The sequence below is a fragment of the Dipteris shenzhenensis genome, chromosome 15 (genome assembly GCF_047967505.1).
Source record: "Dipteris shenzhenensis isolate YYH24624 ecotype China chromosome 15, Dip_SZ_1.0, whole genome shotgun sequence".
In the NCBI taxonomy this organism is placed as follows: Eukaryota; Viridiplantae; Streptophyta; class Polypodiopsida; order Gleicheniales; family Dipteridaceae; genus Dipteris; species Dipteris shenzhenensis.
The window spans coordinates 14,973,311-14,996,797 of record NC_141610.1 but is presented as its reverse complement, the minus strand read 5'-3'; the positions used below and the strand labels follow the sequence as shown (position 1 = coordinate 14,996,797).

Here is a 23,487-nt window from a genome sequence, read left to right as displayed (position 1 = left end):
GAAGTGAAGGAGAGAGGTGTTGCTGCAGACTTAGCTCCAGGAAGAGGCTGAACCTAGACTGTCTTGTAGGGCAGAAGGTTGCTGAGATCATCATCTTTTGGAGCAGCCATTCACAAGCAGTTTGGAGCAGTGGAGCAGCTATCTTGGGGCCTACATTCGGGAGGACCAAGGGGACCTGTGTGCTGCAGACAAAGCTTGGCAGGGGTTGCCCACCTAGGCTGATTCACAGGCAGTAAGGTGGAGAAGAACACACTAGACAAAGAGTCTACATATGCTCGAGGTGGAGCACGCGGGCTCAGAGATCTAGAAATGCTTGACATCTAGTAGGATAACCTTTTGGTATTGTATCCTGTCCTACTTTGTGGACGGACGGAAATATAAAGCGTTGCTTCTATATTTGTCTTTGAGCATTGTCTATTTACTGGCTTGCACATCTATGCACATAAGTTAAGAAGTTTGTGATTCCACACCCCACACCACACTGTGTGAGCTCCTCAGCATTACTATCAGTCTTCTGCTGTGCGTACCCTCTATTGGGTCATTTCTAACACAAGCAATATCTAGACGTAGACCTTCTGTCATTTTAAGCATCCTGCCCAATCACTATTAGTAAACCCTGAGAGTTTTAGATCATTGCTTCTTTTGTACTAAATCATGTTTTTCAATGGCTCTCTTTCGGATCAGCCCTATATTGGATATTGCACTGCTATGTTCATCTGGTGGTGGTCAAATATATCATGCTACCAACAAGTTGCCTATATAAGGTGCCATCTACTCAAGGACCATGTTGATCTTTTGACAATTTCTCACCTAGATTCATTCATGTATTGGTCATCTTACAATCCTCCATTCTAAACTATTTGAGCATGCCATTGGCATATTTGGTTTGGGATATGAACATTTTATCTTGGTCTCTCAATTCCCAAACATTAATGCATATAGCCAAGTTCTTTCATAACAAAGGCATTGTTTAGGTCCCGTTCGGCCTCTTTCATAAGTCATTATAACCACTTATGACAATGCTTCAACATATAAGACTGAGAACTATATTGCCTTTGTCATCATGCTTTGTATGCTATAGGTTGCAAACCTTTGTCTCCTTGCCTTTTAGTCAAATCCACATGGCTGTCTATATAGACTTCCTCTTTTAAATCGCCACTCAAAAAAGCATTTCCAAGGTCCACCTCATAAAGAGGCCAACCATAATGAGTGGCAAGGGTTGCTATCAATCTAATAGGCACAAAGGTCTCATCATAGTCAATGCCTTCTTTTTGGGCATAACCCTTTGCAACCAGCCTAGCTTTATACTTTTTCACACTTCCATCACTCTTCATTTTAATCCAGTAGACCCATTTGTTACCGATGGAAGTCTTTCCTAGTGGTAAACCTACTAACTCACAAGTTTTATTTTGTATAATACTATCATACTCTTCCTGCGACTTGGGATTATCCTTGGCATTCACATATCTCTTAGGCTCGGCTATAGTTTTTCATAGTGGTCATTACTGCATGACTCAAATTGAGCCTATCAAGTGCCCTTCGGATCCTTCAATCTTGGTATGACCCTTGACTCAAATTGGACCTCACCTTTGATTTAGATTGGACCTCAGGTTTGATGAAGATTCTTCAGCACGAGATGGTTTTAAAATCCTAAATGACAAATTAGCTATACGAAGACTTGAGTGCATATGGTATGTTGCGAGTATGTGATAACATGTTCTTCCCACGTAAAAGTTCAAATCTTGATTTATTTGACCTAGTGTCAATAAAATAAATGTCCTAGACCAATGTTGTAGAATACATCTACGATTAGTAATTGAACTATCACAACAGTAAATAATAAAAATAAATCCACCATTGTATTTTCTACGTGTGTGTGTGCGCGCACACGCACGCACATACACACACATTGAAACCCAAATTGCTTTCACAGAATGATTTGTTGCAACTTTCTGATAAACACACGTATGAAGCCATTCTCTCATGCCATAATGATGAAAATGGTCTTATGTCCTGAAAAACAACAATGGAGTTAAGCTTTCTGGTGCAAATTTCTCTAATATAATACTTCACTATGGTTGAGGCTGGCCCACATATATTCTTCAATGTTGTGTGAGCACTATGCGGATGGACTACCTATTGCTTGGTATCATTATGATGACAATCAGCTGGCTAAAACTTATACTCAAGTCACTGGGGTGGCTGGCTCAATTAGTTGGAGCACTTGGAGTAATGATTTGCCCGAGACTCAACTAATTCGAGAGATTATGTGGGAGTATTTTGACATGTTTCCCAAGGAACTTCCCTATGATCTCCCTCTTAAGAGAAACATTGACCATAGGATCGAACTTGTAAGTCACTTGGGGGTGCACCAGTGCTTTTGCTTAAAAAGAAAGACACATCTATGTGCTTGTGTGTAGACTATAAGAGTCTGAAGGATTTGTGAATTCCTTCCAAACCTTTATTTAGAATCATGCTAAGATAGCATTACCCCTCCCGGACTTGTCTACAGGGGTGGAAAAAGGAAATATAACCAGTTTCAGCCCAATATGTAAGTAACCTATTTTGAGAATGCTTACCAAGGTTAAATTCTTGTTGGATTTGTGAATCTCTTCCAAACCTTAATTTAGAATCATGCTAAGATAGCATTACCCCTACCGGGGGGGTGGAAAAAAAAAGTACAATCAATATCAGCCCATTGTGAGGACTGAGGAGTTTAATGCAAGTTCCAAGCAACTGAAACATGAGATGACCTCACCTCTTGTAGCTTTTGAGAAATAAAAACTAACCAACCCAATATAAGTGGAAAAGAGTTGTATGATATTATTTACGCATTGAAAAAGTGTAGACATCATTTGTATAGATCTACTTTTCACATGAATCATGCCTACTCCCACTACCAGTTAGGGAGCACTAGTTAAGGTTATTAATGGAGTGTTCATATAAGTGTGCAATCCCATTGGCATTTAGATTGCATGGCTCTTTATGTGTCCATATACTTTTGTCTGCTGATGTGCATGATTTTTGTGAAGTTCATGCTATGTGTTGTTGGTCTAGTTAACTTAAGCTTTTAATGACTAGTAAAAAATGTTTAAATTTGACCCTCCCAAAAGAGGTACTCTAAGGACTTTTGTGCAAAGAAAGAAGTTGGAATGTAAAAATTTACGTGGGTAGTTGTAATGCCACTTTACGAAAAATTATTGTTAAGCAATTTTCATGGTCAAGATCAACTCAAAACTATACAACATGGATACTTGTTTGAAAGTTCTTAAAAAGAAAATCCATTGAGACCTTGACTTTAAGGAATTGACTTTGGATTTATGAAATAAACCACTTTGTATGAAAGAAAACCCCAAAAGTTTTAGTGAAGACCAATGTAATTCCCTTGTTAAGGTTATCTTAGACTTAATGGAATTGGTTATGTTTAGCTCACTCATATAACATAACAATAGTGGGAAAAGGCCCTAATTCTCTAAAGTATTTTGTAAAGAGACAACAAAGCCCGCTAGTTGGAGCTTATGCAAGAATTTGACTTTGAGATCCATTATCAAAAAGGATATACAACAAGGTCGTTGGATGCTTTAGCAGAATTGGTAGTGGAATCAACTTGCTTCACGTAGATGCCACTTTGATCTATATGACTCTATTACATCCTTTATCCCAAAGATGATTTCTTCAAATGTGTGTGGGATGAAGTATGCTCTTCTTAGAATCGATTTTCCCATTCGAAATGTATGCTTTTTCAAAAGGGTAAGGTATGTGTATTGTAGGTGAGAGATTCAAGGAGTTATCTTGTATAAATGTCATGATAGTCACTCAAGGGTACAAAGAACTTTGGATCTAGTCAAAAGAATCTTCTATTGGCCTAAGACAGAGGTTGATGTCGTGTGTAAGTTAATAAAGCTGAGCGCTTGAGTTGCATCCTTTGGAGATATCTGAAAATCAATGGCAGAGTACTTCAATGATTTTGTGGTAAGATTACCATGAGCCTCACGTGGGCATGATGCACTTTGGGCGATCATGGATCGACTCACCATGTTGATACGGTTCATATTTTAACCACTCAGCTTGCCAACTTATATGTGAAAAGGCTGTTTAGCCTATATAGCTTAACGACTAAAATTGTTAGTGACAGAGATACTTAGTTACCCAGCTACGATGGAATCTGTCCAGGACTATGATTCTCTAACATCATCCGTTCGTAGATGGGGCTGCAAGGTATTGGACATCACGTGATGGCATCTTCTTCTTGGAGTCATAATAGCAAATTGGTTGACTAATTATGCAAATTTGAAGTTCAAGGTTGTGAACTTTTCCAATGGCAGAAATTGTGGAACATTGTCACCGAGTTATAGAAAAAACCTGAACTTTCCACAACAAGCTCTACAACATCCTTGACAGAACTGATGAGGCCAAAGAGCTTAGTGCTTGTTGGATAAGTGAGCTCAATTAGCATCCAACTGCAGATGAAAATTTCAGAAATGCACTTGCAGATAAAAGTAAAACTGTCTCAAATGAGTTTGCACGTTAAATCAAACTTGCAAAACTATCTCAATCATCTTGAGGTTTGCTTGGATTCCACTTGAAGCAAACCCTGAATGGTCTGGTTCATACCTGCCTTCACTATAGGTCTAGATCATCCTCGCGTGAGAGAGGCTCTGATGCCAAATGACATGCAACCCAAGGGCCTAACTTAGCATTGTCTTTCACACAATATGCATTCCATATCGATGGACAAGAATATCTCATATAACGTCTCTAAACGTGTATGATCACTACACATCTTTATCGATTAGCCAACTCATGAATATCAACCCCTTGATGTGACTCAAAAGATGTGGACTCAAAATGAAACCTTTAGCTCATGTTGCAACTTTATTCTAGATGCATCATATACGTTCCTATGATGAATAAATCACTTTGTGTGGAGAATGACTTTACTTAAAATAGCAGCTAAGAAGATCTAGGAACGAGATTCGAGAATCACCCAATGTCTATACGAATCCAATTAGGTAAAATCTCACCTGTTCAAGTCGTTGATGAAAGACATCCATATGCAATAAACCCAAAAAACCACACCTACAAAAACAAAATACCATCAACATCTAAACAAACATGAACTTGAGCTAAGGCAACACCAAGAAGTTAGATCTAAATGGTGAAGACATGCACCTTTCTCATTGTTACTCATGTGAAAACAAAAGCTCTTTCAAAGTCTACATTATTATTCATTATGTGCAAACAATGTTTTACCCTTGGCTCTTATAAAAAAATGTAAAAAGAGCCTAGATACATAGGAAGAGTTTTAGAAATGTTTGAAATACACATGTGAATGAGACAAAAACTCAAAATATGTGTTTGTCCACACCAAGAGATATACAAGTATGGGATACACACATACACAGACACTTTTTTTTTTTGTTGTGGAATCTTTCAGTCATTATATTACAAAGAAGCTATCCGAGAAAGGGAGAGCTATCATACATCAAGAGAAAATCTCACTGTAGGACAAATATACATCATGATCATATTGGTTCGATACTGGGCACACACACACACAAACACATCTATGTGCATACACCTCTCTCTCACTACTAGGGGATCTCCTCATACAGATATTGTTATATGCTGATGATATAGTCCTCATATCCTCTTCAGCAGAGGGGCTACAGAGAGATCTGGAGGCATTAGAGGTGTTTTGCAGAGAGAGAGATCTGATGGTCAACCTTGGGAAAACTAAGGTTATGATCTTCAACACCTCACGAGCAGTGACTCACGATCATATTGGTTCGATACTGGGCACACACACACACACACACACACACATCTATGTGCATACACCTCTCTCACTACTAGGGGATCTCCTTATACAGATATTGTTATATGCTGATGATATAGTCCTCATATCCTCTTCAGTAGAGAGGCTGCAGAGAGATCTAGAGGCATTAGAGGTGTTTTACAGAGAGATCTCGAGGCATTAGAGGTGTTTTGCAGAGAGAGAGATCTGATGGTCAACCTTGGGAAAACTAAGGTTATGATCTTCAACCTCACGAGCAGTGACTCACAGACTTAGTTTCACCTATCGCGGTGAGCCAATGAAGATAGTCCAGTCATACACATATTTGGGAGCAGTCTTCACAGGACCCATCTTCACAATGAAACATGCAGCCTAGGCACGGCTCACACGAGGGCGTAGTGCTTTGGCTAGACTAGGGCGGCAGTGTTTCCAGACGCACTTCCAAGATCCACCGACGAAGGGTTGGCTTTTCGACACACTAGTGCGGCCAGCTGTCATGTATGCATCACCTTTCTGGAGTTGAGGACAGACTGGAGGAGCTTTGAGTGGCTATAGGTGACAATCGGATCCAGATCCGATGTAAGCCCTCAGTTCCACGTGAGATAGTACAGGCAGAGTTCGCCATGACACCTCTCCAGGTTGATGCCATCTTTCAGACAGTGACTTTCATCCACAAAGTCTGGGACTTACCCCATTGGAGACTTCCAAGGTTGGCCCTAGAGTCATCCAGATGACTCGCAGAGAGGGGGGCAGACATATGGTATGCAAGCATATCTACATGGCTTGCCAAGCACGGTATCCAGATGGACAAGCTTCCCCCCTTTCAGTATAGCATGGATGCACCTTCTAAGTCGATCCCCGAGATGAGATCAACCTCTAGCTTCACACATCGTAGACTTGGGAGGAGGGACCGGGAGCTCCCCATTAAGACCCAGTTTTATCGTGACCACTTCTTGAGAATATTAGAGGAGGGATTCATTATCAGACCCAAGTATCTCGAGGATAGCGGAGTCTCTCATGCACTGAGGTTTGCCATTGGTCAGATGCGGATTTCGTCCCATCAGCTGAGGATCGAGGCAGGGAGAGCAACGGGTATACGTAGAGGGCAGCAGGTCTGCACGCTATGTACACTGGGGGCGGTTGAGATAGAGGAGCATTTTCTTTGTGTTTGCCCAGCCTACTACCAGATTTGGGGACACTACCACTGTCTCTTCCTAGAGGGGAGTGGCTTCGGTCCTTTGTCATGAATGATCCATTTCCATGACCAGGTTTGTATCGGGCTTTATGTGATGGAGATGCGATGGCACAGGGAGACTCTTCTACGACAGATCAGAGAGCAGCAAGGAATGGTCAGACCACTACAAGACATAGAGGGTGATCAAGCACAATGGCACGTCACAGACGTCTATACGTTTGGGGCACAGTGGAGTGGAGGAAGAAGAGCTAGCCGATATGAGAGCAGTTTGGATGAGCAACCGGCACAATACCACCGAGAGAGGGGCACAGAGGCCACATGTGCGACAGAGAGCCCCTAGAGTACACTCTATTGAGGTCCGACCTATCACAGCTTTCCTCATGGGTGACCGACACAGACGAGGGGCCACTCTAGACATAGCCCAGAGAGTCTAGAGAGCGAGGAGACCACGTCCCCCACCGTGATACGAGACATCTTCACAGCCCACCAGAGAGCCATCACTATACCAGGCCTGGATAGATTTATTGATATGGCCCACTCTGCAACCGTAGTTGACTTTTTTTGTCTATGATTATGATTATGACTATAATTATAATTCTGTTAGCATAGACTAGTACTCAGCAAGGGTCCTAGCGCACCCTTTGCTTCAACCCACTGAGGCTTGTATGAGTTCGCTTTTCTGTGCACTTTGTTCGATAGGCCCATGAGGTCTCCCGTGGACGTTAATATCTCTCTCTCTCTCTCTCTCTCTCTCTCTCTCTCTCTCTCTCGCCTCCACCCTTGCTCTTTCCCTGCGCTACCCCTACGCTACCCCCTGCTCTCTCCCTGCGCTACCCTTACGCTACCCCCTGCTCTGTCCCTACGCTACCCCCTCCGCTAACCCCTCTGTACCCCCTCGCTACCTCTGCTACCCCCCCCCCGCTACCTCTGTTAACCCCATCCGCTACCCCCTCGCTAACCCCATCCACTACCCCCCGCTACCCCCTCCGCTACCTACCCCCCCGCTACCCCCTCCGCTAACCCCCACGCTACCTCACTACCCTCTGCTACCCTTCTCGCTAACCCCCTCCGCTACCCCCCGCTACCCCCTTCGCTACCTACCCCCCCGCTACCCCCTCTGCTAACCCCCACGCTACCTCACTACCCCCTGCTACCCTTCTCGCTAACCCCCCCGCTACCTTGCTACCCGCCCCCCTACCCCTCTCGCTACCCCCTCCACTACCCCTCTCTACCCCCCGCTACTCCCTCCGCTAACCCCCCGCTACGCCTCTCTACCCCCTGCTACCCCCTCTGCTAACCCCCCCGCTACCCCCTCCGTACCCCCTCACTACCCCCCCTTCCCCCCCCCCCCCCTCCACGTTTTTTTTTTTTTTTTGGGTTAAGGGGGAAAAAAATAAGTAGCTTCGACCTCCTGCAGTCCCTTCTTCGCCCCCATAAAGAAGGGAACAGGGGGATGAGGACAGGAGACTAGGCGGGAGACCCCTCGACCCAAATCTGCATACGCGTGGAGATGGGAAAGGGGAACGGTGACAAGGCGAAAACACAAAAGCAACTCAATCTGGAGGACTTCAATAAACGCAGCAACCGGAGCGGTTTGACAGTGGACAACACCGCAGCCCAGAAGAAAGGGGCCCACCCAAAGCCCATGCCGCTCACCACATCCTCGACCTCTATGGTTACCTCTCAGTCAGCCACCCTTCATCACCTCGTCCGACCTCGCTACTCCTACATATCACTCCCCCGCCCAGATCATACTGTCCCCACCCTCAATACAACCTCAACAGCCCACCTTCATTCCAACCCCTCTCGAGATCCAGTTCCCACCTAGACCAGGACATCTTAGGCCCCCGCCAGATGCTTGGGACTCCCTATTGGCTGAGAAACACAGCATCCGGACCCGTCAAGCAGAGCTAACACATTACACCCAGGAGCAAGGCCGATACACCCAGGAGCAGGCCCACATTATACGCGAGTAGGGCACCCTTATCCAGGGACTCAGACACGACATCACATAGCTTCGAGAGGAGCTCGTGACCCTTAGAGCAGCGCCTGGAGGGACCCCAGTCATAGAGATGAAGGCACAGATAGCCACGATACAGTCGGCTATAGCAGAGACGACTAGATGGGTGGATGTGGCAAAACGGGAGCCCGCAAAAGCAACCGTTTCAGCCGCCATACAGGAGCAGCAGCAGAGGGCTTCGAAGGCCCTAACCATCCGGATACGAGGGATCACGCGAGACAACACCAGCACCACTACGACGCCCATGGAGGAGGCGATTACCTTTGTGACCACCACCATGGGGGTCCCCGACCATGGCATAGAGGGAGCATGGCGTGTTTGGAGAGATCCCAACCAAGAGCGCAGCCCCTAGTCATTCACTTCACAGATTCACATGCTCGACTAGCGACACTTCGATGCCGAGCCTCTCTACGAGAGCATCCCACCCTGTCCATGGACGAGGACTTGACACCACTACAGATTGAGAAGCGACGAGTTCTTCTGCAGCAGCGGGATGTTGCCCGCAAGGAGTAGAAATGGGCCGTGGTCCGAGATGGTAGGTTGTTGACCGGCACTCGTCGGGCTCCCACCTGTACCCCCTAGGGGGACGGGGCCTATGAGACTTAGGTTTCCGAGACCCTAGATTGCACCATTTGGAACTGTAATGGCACCTTATGGTCAGACCCAGGGAACTTCTCGGAGTCTTATATAGGACGAGACATAGTCTTTTACATGGAGACACACCAAAGCCCAGAGCTACACATGGGAGTCAGCCTTCAGGGATGAGACGAGGGATACAGGAGGAGTTCGAGGATCAGGCGGGGTCGCAATATTGTACAGATCTTCCCTCGCTGGAGCCATCTCCATTGAGAGGAAGGACGCACACTCCCGATTCATGTGGATCTGGATCCGACGCACAGACACCCGTGACCTTTTCATAGCAATATGCTACTTCCCGCCAGACACATCCCACTTCGCCAAAGTGGCACGAGAAGAGGGTGAGACATCGCCATATGCACCCTTACATCAGGATATCCCAGACCTTTCAGCCCGCGGGGAAGTTCTCCTTGTTGGGGACTTCAACGCCAGGACGAGTACGCGACAGGCACCACTCCTGGACTTCCGAGACGACTCTATCATGCTGCCAGACATGGACCTAGACGGAGAAGGTATGACCAGGACCTCATCGAACCGACACAGGCCTGTTACACCATATGGACACGCGCTCCTTGATTTGGGCAGGGGCAGGATGCATGATCTCATCATCTACAATGGGCTCGACCTATGGCCCTCCTCAGGTGGTTTTACTTGCTTCCCACACGGGGGGGGCACTAGTGTAGTAGATTACATCATGGGATCCCCTACCTTCACTTCATGTATCACCGACTTCACCGTAGCACCACTCCCTCCAAGAGCTGATCACACATACCTATTCTTCACTATCGCCACCCCACACTTAGCCACACCACACACACCACATAGGAAGCACGACACCTACCACGACATACACTTTGATCACAGCCTCTCACCGGCCTACTCTGGACGCCTAAACAGACTCCTAACCTACATCGATCACATACCACTCATAGAGGACCGTGCTGCCCTGATTAGTCGCACACTCCACAAGGCTGCCCTCCAAATCTTTCCCCACACCACACGGTCCACTAGACCACCACCTCTTGGTTCTGTACCCTGCAACAATTGGTACGATGCGGAGTGCAAGGCTTATCGCCGACAGCTCTGACTTGAAACCAGATGTCACCTCCCGAACACACCAGACACGGTATGCAAGTACCGATGTCTCGTACGTCGGAAGAAGCAGGCTTTTCTTCGTCAAAATGAGGAGGAGCTGTTGCACTTGTATTCTAATTTAGGTAGCATGGCTTTCGGAGTTATGGACTCTCTCTCTCACACACGCGCGCGCGCGCACACACACACACACACACACAAATATTGCCTTGTTTATTCTCTTTATTTAGATAAATATTGAATTACAATAATCTATGGTTATAACTGGTTGAAATTTTCTATAGAAATATATCTAGTATGTTAAATTACACGGCGCAACGGAACAAAAACTAAACAAAGAATAGAGAATACACAACAAACTGGAGAGAAAGAAACTTTTCCTTCAATACTGATGTAGTACAGATGATGGCTCCGTCCACCTATGCGCTCCCATAGTGGAGCTTAGATGGCGATCTAGACAGATACTAGGTGAAGAGCTACTAGCTGGAAGATTTGATCTGATTTGAACTGATCTAATACAATGGACTGGGGAGGTTGCCTCTTTATAGCTATGAGGGCGGTAGTCGGATCAACGTAGTCAGTGGAACTGACCAGTCAACCTAGTCGATGAAGCCGACCAGTCAACCTAGTCGATGGAACCGACTAGTCATCCATGGAATATTCAAGGAATATTCCCTATCCATGGAATATTCCCTATACCATCGCATGAGAGTCTGGCACACGTATGCACACCATCTATATGATGTCGAGCGATGCTGGTATGCACAAACTCACAGATGGTTTGTGAGACTAGGGTTCCACATCGATAGGATTGATCCTTTTCAGTATTAAGTAAAGCATGCTTTGTCCTTCGCTATATTTTGATGGTCATTGTTTAGGCAACAACGAAGTTAACGAAGTTGTTCAACTCCTCCTAATAAACTAGCATTGCTAGAATCAACGTGCTGTACATTTTGTGCAAGTCAAAGCTATTAACAAGCGAAAGCTCAAAAATCTCTTTCAGCTTTGTAATCTAAAGGATGCAAGAACGTTCTCAAAGAAATTGGAAGATGAAATGGTTCGCCGCATATACCTAGATGAATCCAGGAACATTCCCAAACTCATCCTCTAAAAACACAACATAGTGCAATTTCAATCTAATGATAGTCACTCATAAGGTTGAAAACCTTAAACTCCACCCCAGGGACTAGCTACTATGACATCCTCACTGATGTCATTAATGGTTCGCCGCATCATCATTCTTCCATTAATGGGCCCCCCATCGACCAATGCCAGCCATAGCTCCACTGAGTTCTAACCAACCTTGGAATTCCTCTTCAATCCCTCGACCACCTGCCGCTATGTTGCACCTAAAATAACTTCTGCAATCTACAAACCTCAACTTAGATTGGCTTCACTGACCATCAATTAGCATGTACTGTGCCAAGCTCCACGTGACCAAGCGACTACCTAAATCCATCATTTCACCTACACAATAATTGACCACTTTTACAATCAAATCCCTCGTTTCTCAGAACGAGTTCCCTCAACAATGTTCACTGCTCGTGTACTCAGCACTTCAATGAGCCAACAACAATCGTTTACACTTATCTCCCACTTCAAGACCCTAATCCAAAGCTATGAAACAAGCAAAACCTTAGAAAACCCTTTAGCTTCATAATCTGAAGGATGCAAGCACGTTCTCCTAAAAGACTTTGAAAGACGACATGGTTCGCCGCAACATCATTCTTCCATTAAGGGACCCCCATCAACCAAGGCCTAGCCATAGCTCCACTAAATTCTAACCAGCCTTGGAATCCCTCTTCAATCCTTCGACCATCTGCCGCTATGCTACACCTAAAACAATTTCTGCAGTCTACAAACCTTAGCTTAGATTTGGCTTCATCAACCATGCGCCAAGCTCCACGTGACCATTGACAGGGTTCAATGACTACCTTTAAAGCCATCATTCGCCTGCACAATCATTGATCACTTTGATAATCAAATCTCTAGCTGCTCAGAACATGTTTCCTCAGCAATGTTCACTATTTGCATACTCAGCACGAGCACGTCAATGACCCAGCAACAATCTTCCACACTTATTTCCCACTTTAAAACCCCTTCATTATTTGGGTGTCGCCTATCCTATCCAAATTTCCTTTAGCTATTGACGTTCCAAGCATCTCTCCACTATTCTTCCTATGTTCTAATACCAAATGTTATACCAAATTCTCAGCTCTCCTCAAGAAAACTCGCAGGCATCATAGCATAAATCACACCATTAGCCAAACCACCTGGTAGGTCACACTCCAAAAAAGACTCCACTTCAATCACATTCTTGAATTCTCACGTAATTCTCGATTTCAATTGTCCAATACATGGATTCTATGTGACCCATATCCCTAGAAGGCTCATTGCTATATTTAGCTCCTTGCTAAGCCTTAAAACCTTTCCCATACATTCCATCATTAAGGTTTCTTAAGTCTTCAATTGATTCACTAACCATGATTATGGCATAGGCTGTGTCATTGCCTCTCCGGAGTTCCTTGTGCCTTTCTTCTTCTTGAAGGGCAGTAATAAGACCTTCAAGAGTAAGATTAGGAGAATTTTTCAATGTGGTGACAACATGATCCTAACCTTCAGGCATACTTTTGAGCAATACTGCCATTGCATCATCCGTAGTGATTGGAGAGTTGATAGAAGCAAGTTGAGTCATGAGACTCCGCATGTGATTGACATGGGCAGCCAAGGGAGTGCCATTAGCCATCTTCAATTCAAAGAAAGCAAACTAAAGTGACAATTTTGAGATGTGAGAGCTAGCACCAAAAAGAATATCAAGCTTGTGCCAAGCTTCAGAAGGAGACTCCATATCAAAAATGTGATGAATATAGTAATCTCCTAAGCCAAGAGCAATGATGCCATAGGCTTTCTCCTCTTTAGCAATATCTCGTGCCGGGCGTGTAGGAGCTGAGGATTCTCCAGCATTAGAGGCTGTTGAAGAAGAAGTTGAAGCGGTTTGACAAGCCCCCAGAGGTTTTCCCTCATCAATGCAAACTTAATTTTCATTTGCCATGTGTGAAAGCCTTTACCATTGAACTTATCAATATGCAAGAAGGTAGCCATGAGAGGGTCTAACCCAAAATGGGCAGTGTCTACTCTCTTACAAGGCTAGAAAAAACTGAAAAGCTTCAAAGTATTAGCATTTGGTGTAGAAAAGACTTGTAATCAAATTCCATAATAAAAATCAATAGAAATGATACTTCAACTTGCATGCTTCATAGAGGTGGCTAAATGAAAGTATTCTAAGCAACTCCAGGTATAGAAACCTAAAAGAAAGTTGTAGCCACAATTAAACTGATGCTATTCAACACTTTAAAATATCAAATATGCCAAAGTAGCATCTAATGTAGCACCAAATTCATAATACTGTCAAAACTGTCCAAAACAGAGGCCTGATCTTGGAGGGCTTGGATCTCCCTCTTCAAAGCAAAAAAAATAGGGCTTTGTAGCTCAAATGAAAGCTCACATATGGGTGAATCTCTAGTGCAGAGGTCGGGCGTAATGTCACGCGGTGTTGCTGGCTGGAACGTCGTCAATGTCGACTCGTTTTTTGCTCTGTTCTCTTCGAATATACAACCATTGCTGCTCAAAATTGGATACAAGATAGTCCAAAGTATGGGAAAGCTTTCCCTAAAAGGAATTAGAAAGAGGTGGAGTAGAGAAGGAGAATATGCGAAAGAGAGCTTCGACAAAATTCGGGGAATGGCGACCAGCAAAACGACGATCATTCTCTAGTTCCTTGCATGTGGAAGGTCGTCTATACGAAGGGTCTCCCCAGCCTGAAGGACTCTAGAAGAGGTCGCCTGTAGGAGGAGAATTCAGCCCTCCAAGTGGTTGGGCAGAAAGAGGCAAAATGGAGACGAAGGTGGAGGTGGGGAAGAAGATGATGACATGGCATAAATGGGCTCAAGGAGGATCATAGTGCTCTGACACCATGTTGGAGAAGTGAAAGGAAAGCATGGAGCTGAACACAAAACAAGAGAATGCTTATCGAATGAAGAAGGGTGAGGTCCATATGTAGGCACCTCTACATGAAGCTCCACAATCATCTCTTCAATCAGCTCCTAGAATCTCTCAATCAGCCTATGTGGCATCTACCACCACCTAACAATGCTTATGGGCACCTAACTGTGCCTCTAGCACACACACATAGAACCCAAGGTGTGCCTGGGACATACACCTTGAGACATCCCAACAATGTCTTGGTACCTCCCAGCTTGTTGGTTTGTTTGAGAACTTTGCTCCTTACTAGTAGTCCTTGAAGATTACCCTCAGTCCCACTCAATCTGGGGGATTGTCTTCTTGAGATTGTCAAGCTGTGTTTCTGTGTTACCCTCTCCCACACTCCAACCCTCTAGTAGCCCTCCTATGCATGCAATCTGATCAGTAGCACCCCTGGTTTCTTGCTCTTTTACCTCCTTGTAAACATCACATTTATGAATCTTGGAGTTCACAGTGCCTCTGAGTTCCTGCTTCATAGACTTGAGTTGGGTGGTTACTGTTTCCTGTTCCTTAGTCACAAGTTGTGCTGCAGGTGCTGCTGTAGTGCATTTCTGCAAAACCTCTTTGATTACTTCTTGCTTTCCTTTGCTGTTCATGTCCAAGACTTGCTTCTCCAAAGAAGCAATTTGGAGCTTTGCATCTTTAAGCTCTCGCTGCAAGAAATAAATCTGCTCATGCGGGTCGAGCTTGCTCTGATATCTATGGAAAGTCAGGGCATTGCGGGTAGGGGGGGGGGGGAGGGGCGGACTTAAGCAATGGCAAAGTGGGAGGGTTTCTTTGCTGCAGGAGTTGAGGGAGTCGAGGTGATAGACTGATGCTCCATAGTGGCCTTGGCTGTAGCATGGTTTCCCCCTTGCTGTTTCTTAGCCCCTGAAGCTGGGCTGGCGGAATCAGCCTAGCTCAGGGTCGGATGTGGCACGAACTGTACCCCGAACCTGTTGTCTACTGCCTGAGCTGTGACTTCCCCTCATTGAAACTACTAGGAAACTGAAAAGGAGCTGCGAAAGGCAACCTAAGGAGCGAGCAAGCTAAGGCAAGAGAGAGAACTCATTAGTTTAACAAGCGTCTCTAGCTAAGCTTAATTGATGTCAAAATTTGAACGACCATTTGGTCCAAAACCTAAAAGAGCATTACTAGCACTTGCATCACAACAAAATAGATCTACTTAACAGAGCATTACAAGTACATAAAAGTAAGTATCGACTTCTAACACTAGCACCCTGCATCACAAAAAAATAGATCTACATAGCAAGAAACAACACGATACGACCATTACAGATCACCACCTTACTTTTCCCACATGGAGTAAGGACTTTTCTCAAACAGCCACATTGACACAGCGAGTGACGCTTAAGGCATTGACGAGATTTTGCCTTGCCATTTGGACAGTGATCACTGCTCAAGAGTGGATCATTTCCTCCCTACCACTATCTCCCACCTTGTCACTTCTCTTCACAAAGCATATTCAATTGCTTGGTATTCATCTAATGCATGTCTTTATTTTCTGTGATTTCAAGCTCTTTAAATTAGGGTGTTAAACGCCTATGTTTTCCTACTGTTCAGTTAGGTACAGTTAGGTACTAGTTGCCTAGGGTCTAGCATTTGAGGATGGAACCTCCATGAAGAGGTTATAGGCTTAGTCTCCCACAAGTTAGGAGCACACCCAACATAAGTACCCAAACATGGGACCAATCAAATGCAGAGAATGTATACCAACCTAGCAACAGTTAAAGAGAATGCTTGCAGTAGCCATGGGCATGGGCCTGTGAACGTGAAAGAGTCAAAGGGATACAAGACAAGAAGACAAACTAAACAGGCCTAAGAGGATATGTGAGAAGGCCAATCAAACTCAGTTACTCCTAGATTAACCTTTGAATAAAAGCTAATAAAACTTAAGAATAAAATCAGCCTAGTATTGACCACTCAGACTGAAAATAAAGGCCAAGCAAATGGAGTGGTTAAAACCACCTTAGTCCACAATTATACCATGTGACACATGGCATGCCGATGCCAACTCTAATGGAATCTTCATGCCTGGTGGAAAACAAACAATACATGTTAGATTCATACGAAACACGACCTTAACGCCCAACTAGGTCGTATTTTAGGAGGGCGCCAATCATACCGCACACATTAGATTTTCCCAATGAGCAATGCACGTTTCGCACTAGCTAAGCCATATATCCATACCCCCCTTTGTCAATCGTCCCATCGCACCTTATGGCCTTGCTTGGTTGAGTTTACTTTTACTACACTCACATATAGCATAAATTTAAATAGTCTCATCTATGTATATGGAGAACCCTTCCTACTATGCTTGAGGAACAATATTATTGTTGCACAAAATATGTGACTTCCATTGAGGAGTATGTGCTACAACATCTTGCAAAGGTGCATTTCATTATCTCCCTTGAAAGATATTATAGTAAAGATTATGACATGTGGTAGCCATGACATGGAGCAGCTTTGACACGTGGCATGACAGACACATGGCAGCCTGTGAGGTGGCATAGGGCACCTGGCAGCCTGTGGGGTGGCATAGGATTATGTGGCAGGGCCCCCCATGACCCATGGCACCACTTGTCACACCATGGACGCAGTCTCCATGCCGCCCACCACATTTCAAGGAAGCCACCACCACATTCTAGAGGAAAGAAAGGGTCATATTCTATCTGAGGCCCTTCCATAGCCTTCATTCCTATTTGGGCTCCAAATCCCACGACCTACAGTACAGCCTAAATACGAAGGGCCACCCCCCCTTCAATTGTTCATTCTCTCCCTCTTGCTGGTGCAACCCCTCCTCCACGCAGACTTGCTGGTGCGGCCTCTCCTCTTGCAGCAGCCCCTCCTGCAGCATCTCCTTCTCTTGTTGCAGCAGCTCCTCTTGTGGGCCACTCCTGCAGCAGATCCCTCTCTTGCAGAAGCTCTGGCTCCCCCTGCAGCTCCTTCTCCACAGCAGCCCTTCCCCTATGCAGTCCTGCTCCCCCTTGTTGGTGCAGCTCCCCCCAATGCAGTGCTGTTCCCTCCTAGCAGCTGTACTCCACTTTCAAGGCTACTTGTAGCAGATTTTACATTGTTAATCATCTTATCGTGAAGTTGCATCAGGGAACTAGAAGCACATAGGTTTGCTGAATCAAAAACTCCTTTTTAAAGCATTGGTTGATTGTTACTGATGTGTGGAAGCAATGGTAATTGTGCAGGCACCTTCCCTCAAGATTGGAGTGCCCTTGGAGTCTTGAATACCCATAGCTCGGCTATCTTTCGAGACACTGTGTATGTACATAGACTAGCTTCTTATCCATACGCTTCATTTCATGTCTTGTACATAGTTTTATGCTTACAATCTGAGTCCTTCTCAGTTTGGTTTCATGTTTGGAAGGTGTTGATAAGATTTTACTTAATACCTTGGTCTTGTACCTCCTTTGTAATAAAGAGCCCGGAAAAGGTAGGGGTGGGTGGGGAGCTTTAATCCCATGTTCATCTTTTCTCAAGCAAGATTGTACATTTTAGTTTCTGTTCATTTCAATCTCTGAAGTAAAGCAATATTTTCCGCAATATTAAGCAATTCAATCTTTCTCCTCCACGGTCCCACAGCGTAAAGGGCTTCTATGCAAAGTTCAAAGAGATGCTTAGAGAGTTATAATTATTTACAGAAAGAAAAGAAAGAAATTTTATTAGAGTCTTCGGAAGACCGATGGGTCTATGAGACTGAAAGAAAACCTGATACAAATCACAGTAAGGGTGGAGCTACTGAAACGAGCATCATCACCCGTGCTGAATCCTAAGTCTGATCATACATAATCGAATACATCTAGATGTAACAATGAAAAGAAAAGGACTGGAGCGGAGCGGAATCCTCCGTATGTCATGTCGCCCTGGCTGGTGCATAGCCGATGATGGGACGCTGGCGCCCGACAAGGGGTGCCGTGCGTCTCGATCTCCTGGACGAGACTCGACGCAAGACCAGAGCCACCGTGACTCCCGTGGGACTTATCCCGAGTCTAAACAATGACGGGAGGTCCCCTAGAGTGATCTGTGTGTCCCCTCGATGTCTCGTGTGTCGTGTTGTGATCGTCAGGTTGGGATCTCTGTCACGTCTGCAGCTAGAGACTAGACGATCAATGTCACTCGATGGAAAAAACTCTGTGATCTTGCTCTGAGAGGTGTCTGATGATGTGGTCAAGCCCCGTCGCCTGAGTAAGTACTCTCTGTGTCGGACCCCCTCGTGAATGAAGGCCGCGAGGCATCTCTGATCTAAGTAGGCGAGGAATCTGGAAAGGAATCCGGAGCTATCTCTGAAGAGGCAGTGGTAGCGACCTCGGATCTCGTAGTACACTAGGCACCTGAAAATAAAATGCTCCTCTGACTCAACCTCCTGACAGTCGCACAATATGCATAAGCGATGCTCCCTAGGAATCCCCTCTGCTCTACCGCTCTCTATGCGGAGGCCGAAACTGTCCGATGAAGATCCGTAGCGAGTGAGGCATATGAAGCTCAGTGTACCCCGGTGGTGTGATGAATCCCTCCTCCGAAATACGAAGATAGTAATCTCTGTAGAAACTCAGCTTCACTGGAAGCTCCCTCGGCACCAACCAGGTCCTAAAGGTGTGTAGCTGCAAGAGATCCCCTCGAATGACCTGGTTGGTGTGTGGCCCGATCGGGATGGTGGGTGTTGGGAGGGTAGTGAATGGATAAAATATAAATAAAATAAAGACACCAAATATTCTTGACAAAGATATTGCCATGCAAAGCCGTAACAAAGAAATTCCTAACCGAGGTATGGCATGAACCAAAGGGAAGATGGCCTTCTACAAAAGACAAATTAATCCAACTCTCAATTATAGGAGGTAGGAGTACCTCAATGAGAACATCTCTCTTCAAAAAATACCTAAGCAAACTCATGACTAGCCCTCATGGAGTTCAGGTGTGGGAATGAAAGATGGGAGAACGAAGAGAGGAGACACTTTTCAAATTATGTACATTGGGTGACATTGAGGATGAGCACCATACACTTCTCGTATGTGAAGCTTTTGATCTCCAATGGGCGTAAAAAATATCATATCATCTCTCTCTCTCTCTCTCTCTCTCTCTCTCTCTCTCTCTCTCTCCAACCGCCAGTATAATCATCAGAACACAAACCTGAATCCTATCCCAAGAGCTCCACTAGTCTCCTTGGATATAGAAACACTTGCATCATTGCAGGTCAGCCGTTCAATTGCATGGTTGAGAGCTTCAAAATCTGATCCGTTAGCTGGATATACTCCAGCAAATACCATATGCTTTGCTGGTTTGAATCCTGCACATGATCCAAACTGATAGCTTCAAAGCTTCCATCCAACAATATTGACAATACCAAGAACCAAAAAAGGTGGAAACGACGTCTGACAGGGGATTTATTTCTTCTAATTGTGTTCCTGTCACCATATCTTACAAAAAGAGAACTCGTCCAAGCTTGCAATAGAACATTTCTTCGATACATATGATGTGAGCAAAACAAACTGTACAATCTATTACAAAATCCATGAGACCCAAAAAAAAGAAAATAAAATTTGCCGTCCCCCCTGCTGCCTACAGTTTACTATTGCCTTAAGATAAGGACACCCTTTAAGGGGTGGGTTAGAATACCTAGTGTGAGGGTTCCCTTAAGATAAGGACGCCCTTAAGATAAGATAATTATTGGACCTCTTTAAAGAAGTGAGTTAGAACACCTAGTGTAAGGATGTTCTAAAGATAAGGACACCCCTGGGTAAGTCTATAAATATGAGCCGTTGGCTCATTTACAAGGATCCATTGGCATGGACTCCTTCGGATACCAGGTCCTTTAACAAGCCTATGCCTAGTCACGCCGGAACACCTGGATTGGTGGACGTGATGTAGGCACTATGGTCATGGACATGGCACGGTGCTTGCCTAACCTCAAGCTCGGAGGGCGATCCTTTATACTAGATCTACGGCAAGGAGGTGAGCTCACCAACTCCCTCTTTATGTTCTTCCTACTCTATGGTTGTTGTGCAGGTCTCGGCATCAAAGTAGACCTTGGAATACACCAAAAATTTGGCCTAGCTAACCCTCGCCTTGGGTGCCCGCTTCAATTGAGGCTTCCAAAAAAGTTAATATATCTTTTTTCTATTCTGGAGCAAGAGGACAGTGCCCACAAGGAGGATAAGTAGGCAATGGTTCAAGATGGGCATCCCTTGATAGGCCCTCGATAGGAATCCAACAATCTCCCTGCATAGGAGGGCCGGGGTCTACTAGACTCAAAGCATCAAGACCCTACCATGCACAGTTTGGACCTATAATGGTATCTTACGTACAAGGAATTTCTAGTAGTCATACATAGGATGAGATATAGCTTTCTACATCGAGACCCATTGGAGCCTAGACCGCCCTTAGCCAAGCTATAATGGTATCTTACGTACAAGGAATTTCTAGTAGTCATACATATGATGAGATATAGGATGAGATATAGCTTTCTACATAGAGACCCATTAGAGATATACATAGGATGAGATATAGCTTTCTACACAAAGACCCATACATACATAGGATGAGATATAGCTTTCTACATAGAGACCCATTAGAGCCTAGACTGCCCTTAGCCAATAGTTTCTAGTCATACATAGGATGAGAATTTCTAGTCATACATAGGATGAGATATAGCTTTCTACACAGAGACCCATTAGAGCCTAGACCACCCTTAGCCAATAGTTTGCGGATACGAATGGGAGTCAACATATCGTGATAAGAATCGAGAGACACGTGGAGTTTGTGGATTGAAAGGAGTGGCGATACTATACTAGTCATCTCTCACTAGGATGATCTCTGTCGAGAGGTGTGACAGACATGCCATATTTCTACGGATTTGAATCCGAGGTACTTCTTGGCAGGACTTCTATTTCCCCATCGAGACCTCACATTTTGCTAGAGACCTTCGTGACTAGGCTGAGACATCACGATATGCAACACTACATCTCGACATTATGGATTTCTCAAGCTGCAAGAAAGTCCTCCTTGTTAGGAACTTCAATGTGTTTTGTAGGGAAAGAGACTTGACAGTCAACCTTGGTAAGACCAAGGTCATGATTTTCAATACCTCATAGGCAGTACTATATCGACAAAATTTCACTTACTGAGGGAAGCAAGTGGATATCGTGCAGTCCTACACTTAACATACTTCTGTATGAATGCTTAATGGGCAGTCCTCTAGCGGGACTCTTCCCCCTACTACAACAAGCACAATCAATCTCCCTGGGATATCCTCCCACAATTCCCACATTAGTGCTAACAATGCCTTCAACAAAATTTGATAAAGATCTCCCTGAGGAATATGTGGTCTACCTTCAATCCATCCTTCCCTATCTCACCACCCTCTATTCTAATCTTCTCACCTCGCTCCCTAACTCTAGTAACATCCTCTATACATTTCCTGAAATCCATGCGAACCACTATTCCTTGCCATGCCTCTTCGCCCATGCCTCACAACACTTCTTTCTAATCCAAGAATCCCAATCTTACCATCCAGCCACACCAAACTTTTTCCCACCACTTGAAAATCCTTCTCTTGAGGATTATCAAATTGCTAAATCCATTTATCCTACCCTTCCTCCACCTCCTTACCAGCATCCCTCGTCCCTCTTTCTCTCATTCACTACTTGCTTCCACCTCCTGTATGTCCCCTATAACCTCTTCCTCTCTGCCACGACCACATATCCCTCAGATCTCTAATTAGATCAACTCTCATGCGGTTGGATCTACTCCATCTCTATACACCAAGAGGGAACCAAGAGCCCCACCGAGATCCAATTCTATCACGATCACTCCCAGAGAGTATCAGAGGATGAAGTGATTATCAGACCCTAGTACCTAGAGGGCAGATGAGTCTCACGTGCACTGAGGATTGCCATTGGGTAGCAATGAGTCTTGTCCCACTAGTTGAGGATCGAGCAGATTGCCATTGGGCACCTAGGGGTCTTGTCCCAACAGTTGAGGATCGAGACAAGGAGAGCAACATGCATTCCTCGAGAGCAGTAGATCTGCAGGCTCGGCACACTTGAAGGGGTGGAGTCAGGGGAATACTTCTTATATCCATATCCAGTCTGCTATGAGATTCGTGGACGATACCAGTGCCTTTTCCAGAAGGGGCGCGATTTTGGGCCACTTTCTCAGCTGATCCACTTTATTGGTCTTCATCTCATCGAGATGCGGTGACAAAGAGAGACCCTGCTAAGACCAATCAAATAGTAAGCGATAACAATGACACAATAGACACAAAGTCAAATCAAACACAGCAACATGTCGCAGAGTTCTACGCATTTGAGTCATCCCTTACACAGTGGAGTCGAGGAGAAGCTAGCTAGCTAATATAAGGGTAGAGTGGATTAGCGAGAAGAGACGACGTGAAGTTGTGGAGCCAGAGACATAGAGACTACACATAGAGCAGAGGTTGACCAAAGCACACACGATGGAGATCTAGCCTATCCTGGTTCTAATCAGAGGGGACTGTCAGAGCCGAGGTGTCACTCTTAATATGGCCCACCAGATACATAGATCACGGAGGCCATGTCCCCAAGCCAATAAGAAAGGACCCGACAAAGACAAATATGAGATATCTTCATATCCCACCGGAGGATTGCCTTGGCACTAGGATCACAGTTGATAGTTGATCACATCTACTCTCTCTCAAGATCTCCAAGTTTTGAGTTCTAA

General features: G+C 44.9%; 1 protein-coding gene across 3 annotated transcripts in view; it reads right to left on the bottom strand.

The window, feature by feature from the left end:
* LOC147893421 (Small GTP-binding protein) overlaps window positions 1-23,487 on the bottom strand; it is a 61,305-nt gene that overhangs the window by 9,100 nt on the left and 28,718 nt on the right. For all 3 annotated transcript variants that reach the window (XM_087386505.1, XM_087386504.1, XM_087386506.1), the window contains exons 3-4: window positions 19,921-20,077; window positions 5,025-5,079 (exon numbers count right to left, since the gene is read on the bottom strand). In XM_087386505.1, the coding sequence (XP_087242631.1) occupies window positions 5,025-5,079; window positions 19,921-20,077 (212 nt within the window). The remainder of the gene's footprint in view (window positions 1-5,024; window positions 5,080-19,920; window positions 20,078-23,487) is intronic.